Source organism: Penaeus japonicus, unplaced genomic scaffold, assembly GCF_977035675.1.
Source record: "Penaeus japonicus unplaced genomic scaffold, GWHDUDI00000001_assembly GWHDUDI00000035, whole genome shotgun sequence".
NCBI classification, from domain to species: Eukaryota; Metazoa; Arthropoda; class Malacostraca; order Decapoda; family Penaeidae; genus Penaeus; species Penaeus japonicus.
Genome location: NW_028234437.1, coordinates 19950218 through 19957445, shown reverse-complemented (window position 1 = coordinate 19957445; position 7228 = coordinate 19950218). Strand labels below are relative to the sequence as shown.

The 7228-nt window shown below is 34.1% G+C and overlaps 1 protein-coding gene across 2 annotated transcripts in view; it reads left to right on the top strand.

The window, feature by feature from the left end:
- Positions 1-7198, top strand: part of LOC122252922 (DNA helicase MCM8) — a 9420-nt gene extending 2222 nt beyond the window's left edge. Inside the window, exons 5-15 of one of the 2 annotated variants that reach the window (XM_043015617.2) lie at positions 198-387; positions 624-880; positions 1377-1481; positions 1707-1859; positions 2156-2387; positions 2511-2674; positions 2913-3125; positions 3633-3778; positions 3997-4219; positions 4798-4959; positions 6908-7198. In XM_043015617.2, the coding sequence (XP_042871551.1) occupies positions 198-387; positions 624-880; positions 1377-1481; positions 1707-1859; positions 2156-2387; positions 2511-2674; positions 2913-3125; positions 3633-3778; positions 3997-4219; positions 4798-4959; positions 6908-7111 (2049 nt within the window). In that variant the 3' untranslated portion in view covers positions 7112-7198. Of the gene's footprint in view, positions 1-197; positions 388-623; positions 881-1376; positions 1482-1706; positions 1860-2155; positions 2388-2510; positions 2675-2912; positions 3126-3632; positions 3779-3996; positions 4220-4765; positions 4960-6907 lie in introns of those variants that run through there. The other variant, XM_086531530.1, reaches the window with a different exon arrangement.
- Positions 7199-7228: the final 30 nt, after the last annotated feature.

Below are 7228 nucleotides of genomic sequence, written 5' to 3'. Positions count from 1 at the left end.
GCAAAAGAATATGGAAGGAGGAGAAAGAGAGCAGAAAAGGAAGAAGGGGTAATATAAAAAGGAAGACAGTGTAGGAAAGGAAAAATTGGACCTGAGGGGAAAAATAAATAAAGTCTAATGTATATTCTAAGAATTAAGAATTGATACTTTCATTACTTGTAATACAATAACATGTTTAATGCAATATCACCTTTCAGCTCATGACCAAAGAAGTTGAAGCAGAATTGCGAGAGGAAGCAGCAGAGGTGTTGGCGGGAGGAGGTGAGAGTGTCAACGAAGCTGCCCTAAAGGCACTGGTCCCGGAAGCAGACTTGCCTCTCATCCATGCCAGACTCATCAACCATTCCAAACTGACTCCGTTGAAAATTTTAAAGGCTAATTACTACGGTGAGATTGCAAAGAAAAAATTGGTAATGTGTGTTTAGAATTGTCCTTTAGTAATCAAAGAAATTTAAAGGAAGAGGTTTTGCATGTTTTGGTATCTTGTGCCTGGCTTTTAGTGAAAGTCCTAGAAATCTTTTTATTATGATTTTATTGCTTCTGTCATATAGGTGATATGCCTATTTGATAGGCATACATCATATACAAAGACTAGAAAAATCTTAAATTAAAAATTATTGCAGGTAAACTTGTCAGCATTAAAGGGACAGTGGTACGCGTAGGTAGCATCAAACCCTTATGTACCAGACTAGCTTTCACATGCCTGGGGTGTGGTACAGTACATGGAGTTAGCCAGAATGAAGGCCGCTATACTGTACCTACATTGTGCCCCGTGCAGAACTGTAGGTCTCGATCTTTTGTGCCAGATCGTTCACACAAATTGACACACACTGTTGATTGGCAGAGTTTCAAGTTACAAGAGATAATCAGCGATGATCAGGTTAGTACTGCAGTTACTTTTTTAAGAGGATGTAGATAAGTGCATTATAATGAGGAATATTAGCTAGGCATAAACCTTTTGGTGTGCTATTGAATATACATACTTTCCATATTTCCCAGTTACAAATTGGAATCCTGCTACAGGGCTTTGTCTTGATCTATTGACTATTCTCAAAGTGGGATCAATATTTTCTTGTGAACCATAGCAAAATATTTTAAAAGATATACATTATTAATGTTTTGGAGGTTACCAGAGAAATTATGAATATATACTTTGATAATCATACTGAGTAAAATGTAATAATAAGATTGAGAAATTATTTATCTGCATGATGGCCAAATACTTCTTAGCTTCAGTAGTGATACAAGGTTATGTAACTGTGGTTAAGTCTTTTTATATTCTACACAACAGGTTATACATACCTTCCATTACATTATTGTACATAATGCCTGAATGATCATTGATGTGAATCCTTACCATCACTCATCTTGAACAGAGAGAAGGAGGTCGCGTTCCACGGACCGTAGAATGTGAAGTGAGGGAAGACCTGGTGGACTCCTGTGTTCCTGGAGACATGATCACCATCACGGGCATTGTTAAGGTTAATTTCTTTGTACATGTTGAGCGTAGGGATCTTTTGATCTTTCTTAGATTTTATCTGAATTTTATCTACATTTTGATGTTTTTTCTTTCTTTTCTGTCTTTGTGAAGTTGAACCAAAAAAAGGATTTATGCTTTTTATTATAATGAATATTATAGTAGCTAACTTGATATACATATCAATGTTTTTTTCATCCTTTAAAACCAAGTAAAACTTCCTCTTTAGGTTAGCCAAAGTCAAGAAGGCAAAGGGAACAAAGGAGACAAATGCATGTTTATGTTGTACATTGATGCCTCGTCTGTGACAAATTGTAAGTCAGGTGATGATGCTGCATCAGCTGGGATTGAATTCAGCATCAAGGATTATTATGCAATACAGGTAATGTCATATGTTAACACTTGTAGTTCATTTTGAGGTTTCATAGATGTGTTTATGTTCTATTTTTTTAAGGTAGGGTTTTATTTTTACTTTGAAGGAATCAAACTTACAAAAATAGTTTTCATTGTATTCCTGTCAAATATGATACATAAAAGACATCTTCCTATGTTCCCTTATTCCATATTATTATTTTAAAATTACATGATGACTGAAACTAGATTTGGTGTCATGCAAAAAGAGCACTGATTACATATAAACCTGTTTCATTTAGCTTGCTCCATTGTCTCCTGGAACAGGAAATTCAAGCTGAGCCTCAGCTTTTCAAACTGCTAGTTGGATCTCTATGCCCGGCCATATATGGGCATGAGCTCGTCAAAGCTGGTCTCATACTGTGTCTCTTTGGAGGCTGCTCTAAAACGGGCGGTGACCGTGTTCCAGTGAGAGGGGACCCACACATTCTAGTGGTGGGTGACCCAGGTCTTGGCAAGAGTCAGATGTTGCAGGCATGTTCTAATGTGGCTCCAAGAGGTAGGATTTATATATTTTTTCCATTTGTTATTAACTTCATTCTAAAAAACTTCTGAAAATTCTAAGACTGTAGTTTATTATCCTGAATATTATGTGTACTTAGAGACATTATCGTACCACCAGGTGTGTACGTCTGTGGAAACACCACCACAACATCGGGCTTGACTGTAACTCTTTGTCGAGAGGGTGGGACGGGAGACTATGCCCTGGAAGGTGGTGCTCTAGTAATGGCTGACCAAGGAGTGTGCTGTATTGATGAGTTTGATAAGATGTCTAACCAACATCAGGTATGTGTGGCATGCTTTACATATGTTGTCACATCTTGGAATAATCATGTTGAAATTCCAGTGATGAGATTCCTACCTGAATCTGAGCTGAAGTGCATTTTTTTTTTTCTTGTTACATTATAAAGTTGTTTATAATAGAAATCAGTTTGGCTATATTTGTTATAATTTTAGAGCTATTACTAAATATTTGATAATATATTTTAAATCCACATTTATTAGCAAATATGTATTATTTCAGGCTCTTTTAGAAGCTATGGAACAGCAGAGCATAAGTATTGCCAAGGCTGGCATTGTGTGTTCCCTTCCAGCAAGGACCTCTATTCTTGCTGCTGCCAACCCTATTGGTGGTCATTATAACAAAGCCAAGACAGTGTCAGAGAACCTCAAGATGAACAGTGCTTTGTTGTCAAGATTTGACTTGGTCTTCATCCTGCTTGATAAGCCTGATGAGGTAAAGTGCTATATAGGGAGAGCAATTCTTTGAATAATGTTCTCTTTTTAGGAGCATAGACCACAGAGAGTGGGTAACTTTATGAATCATTATCCTTACTGAAATATATTTCAAAGAATGAGATAGTTATTTTAAAAAGCAGTATAGTTGGGTTGGGTAGTGATGAAAGTGAGGGAAGAGCTCTAGATTTCTGTTTTGAGAATATTCATGTGCACAGCATGGATAAGAATGCATAATAACTATATTCTATATTCTTACTAGTGGCAGGGTTCAAAGGAGTATTCTAAAATTCCATTGGGAATCATGAAATGTGTAAAAAGACACTTCTGTTTCAACCTTTATTACTATACTTTATCTTTATTTGTCTGTTATGGAAATATAACAGTATGAACTATTATTAAAATCTCATTCATTATAAATGGCAAGACAATCAACCATGGTGGTAAAAGGTGTAGAAAATCCCACTGTACACAAAGCATTCACAATAATCAATTTGCTTCATTCCAGGAACTTGACTGCCTGTTATCAGAGCATGTGATGGCCTTACATAGTCGAATGGGAAAAGAGGCCAATGCCTTCCTACTAGGGGATCGAGTGAGAAAGCAGGATCTTTTGGATTCTTCGACCATCATTGACTCCGAGCAGCCATTGAGGTATTTAGAAGTTTGCTTTTTGAACTTGTTTAAGCAAAAATTTAAGTTTCTGTGTTTAAAAGTTATTTGAAAAAATCTCTTTTCCTTTTAATTGTATATTATGCATTAACTTTACACTAGATGAGCTAGCATTTTTTTTTACACTGACATCTAGAACAGTTATAAAGGCATCAAAGGGTACTTCTAATAACAATGGTAATTCCAACATACAATTGCAGTGAGAAACTCAAGCACCGAAGTAATGAACCGTTTGAACCCATTCCTCACCACCTTCTACGCAAGTACATTTGCTATGCAAGAAAGTATGTGCAGCCAAAAATAACAAGTGGCGCTGCAAAAATTATCCAGCAGTTCTATCTAGACCTCCGGCAGCGACATCAGAATGGCAACTCTACACCCATTACCACGAGGCAGCTTGAGTCTTTGATAAGGCTAACTGAGGTATTTCCAAGTATTATTGCTTTGTGAAGTAGGTCTTTTATGTAGGTCTTGCTTTTTCAGTAAATGCTTTATTTATTTGTTTATTGTTATTTTACATTCATTCATGCAAATACATATATTTATATATATGTGTAGTTATGTATATGTATGTGTAAGTGTATGTGTATATGTTTATGTATATGTATGTGTATATGTATATGTATATGTATATGTATATGTATATGTATGTGTATATGTATGTGTATATGTATATCTACATATACATATACATATGTATATATATATATATATATATATATATATATATACATATATATATATATATATATATATATATATATATATATATATATATACATATAATTGCATATATATATATATATATATATAAATTGATATAATTATTAATATAATTGCATATATTTTTATTATATATATATTTCTTTTAATTAATTAATTAATTATTTTCTGTATATATGTATATGTATATGTTTTATTTATTATATACTATTAATATTCATTCCTTCATATTTATGTTCATCATAGATACTTAACTGAAACGTCATCAATCTTGCCAGGCCAGAGCACGATGTGAACTGCGCGAGGAGGCCACTGAGGATGATGCCAGAGATGTGGTAGAAGTGATGCGCTTCTCCATGATGGACACATTCAGCGATGAGTTCGGTCTCCTGGACTTCAAGAGGTCGCAGCATGGGTCAGGATCTAGCAACAGGTCACAGGTAATGTATTTTTTTTTTCTCTCTCATTTAATGAAATTTAAATTTTATTCAAGGATGTCAGATAAATAATATGAACACCGTAAAATGTGTAAAAGGGAAAGGAAGACACGTACAGGAAAAAAAGATGTTCCTTAGTTTAAATGCAAATGAGACTAACAACTTGATTAGGTGGTCAACTTGGCTAGGTGTTTGACAAACAATTTTATGGATGGGACCTTGAGGACTGTATGAGAATATTACTTCCATAAAAAAAAAAAAAAAAAAAAAAAATGGTGAGAATTACTTACATAATTCATTAGATACATAATACAGCCAGGCAGGATAGACAAAAAATGGCTCCACATTGTGACAAAAACATTAAAATTTAGACATGTGTCGGGAAGCTCTTGACATTCCCCAACTGAGGGCTCTCTTTTGCTAGATTTTGCCATCTTTCAAAAATGGTGGATTGGATGAGAAAAATGCAGGAGGATAAAATCACTGGAAATACTATTCAGCCTAAGAGTCTCTCCATGCTTCTTTGCCCTGGATATTGTAGGGATCTTTGTAATTGAGATTCGTTTGAGGAAATAATTCCTCATTCCTGAGTATTGCCTTTTCTTACCTTTTTTGTCAGTAGAGTAGATCATGCAGGGATTTAAATTTTGAAATATTTTGTTGAAGTGAGGAATAAATTTGTCATAGGAATCCATACTTGAACTCTGGCATGTCAAAGAAAAAAATGATATTTAGGGTTGAAGATGCATGGGGACAATCTCATGCATAATTTAATTTCCTACACATGTAGAAAATTTCATTCTTTTATCATGGCTTGAACAATTCCCATGACATCATAGACTATGCCACTAGATTATATAGTATGCAGTTATAATTAGATTATACTTTATATATGATCACACTGGTACTTTTCTGATTTTTAAATTTAGATATTGAAAAGGTACTAATTACTATACAAACCAAGAAAATGGCTCCAAAACGTCCAGTATCGATCCCCAAAATAATGGGGAATCTACTGGTAGTACTTTCAAGGTGTACTTCCCAATTATCAGTACTATGTTGTTGGACAAATACTGCTAGAGGCACTGCTGATAGTTTTAGAGAACATTTTTCCTAATGGGTGCAATAATCAGCACTTTCAGTAATGAATTTACAAGTGGAGGTCAATTTTAAAGTCTAAAGTGGCAGTATTTCCTGACTCTTTGAGTATATTAATTTCTAAAGACATGTAAAATGGAAATTATCAATACTGATATTGAACAGTATGACAAGAAAATGAAGGCAATTGTAATAGTAATCACATTTATATTAGTATTTCGAAAATTATCATCAATACCAAAGATATTAATTTTCTATGTATGAAACAACTGTATATTGGTGATTTTGTGTATTATGTGTTTAAATTTACAAGTCAACTAAGAGACTTTATGTAAGTGTATAGCTGTAACTGTGATGAAGGCTCAACTATTGAAAAAAAACATTTGAATAATGTTTTATTTAGCAAAAATACCAATCTGTTTGTTATGGAATAGATTCCATGTTAACCCATTGGTCCTAACTTTAATAAAATATGTATACAGTCGGATGGCGGGTTCACACTGTCTGGCACGGTGCCATTCGCGTCTATGATCGACTCTGCCTTGGCAGCAAAGCATACCATCAGCTGTCAATGGGTTAATTTTAGTAGTCGTATCAGAATACAAATTGTTGGTACATCCTTATTATGGCTATTTACTTACTTCTGAGATACTGACCATCTACTTGAATCTGACGATTCATTTTCTCAACATAATGTTGTTATAAGTCAAGATTTTCTTGATATTTTGACCGTGACATTTTTCTGGTTTTGGTAAAATGTAATGTTTTTGCCCCACTTTGTGATGTTTTTATATAATTTTTTTTAGCTCATACAAGCTTATTGTTGCCATTAACAATTAATGACTTTTCACAGATGAAGAAATTTGTCGCAGTCCTCCAGCGCATGTCTGAAAAGACCTACAAATCCATATTTACCATTGATGAGATGAAACAACTTGTGAAGCAAGCCAACATCAAAGTGAGGGATATAAATGACCTTATTGCAAGCCTGAATCATCAAGGATACTTGTTAAAGAAAGGCAGCAGAGTATATCAGCTACTTACAGCTGATTGTTAGCAAGATTCTAAGATATATTTGTTTTTATAGAGTTGTATTTTTCCCATTGGAAATCCTGTTTTTTCAAGTAATAAAGGTTATCGTCTATATATTTATATGAAAAAAATGACCTTCGTA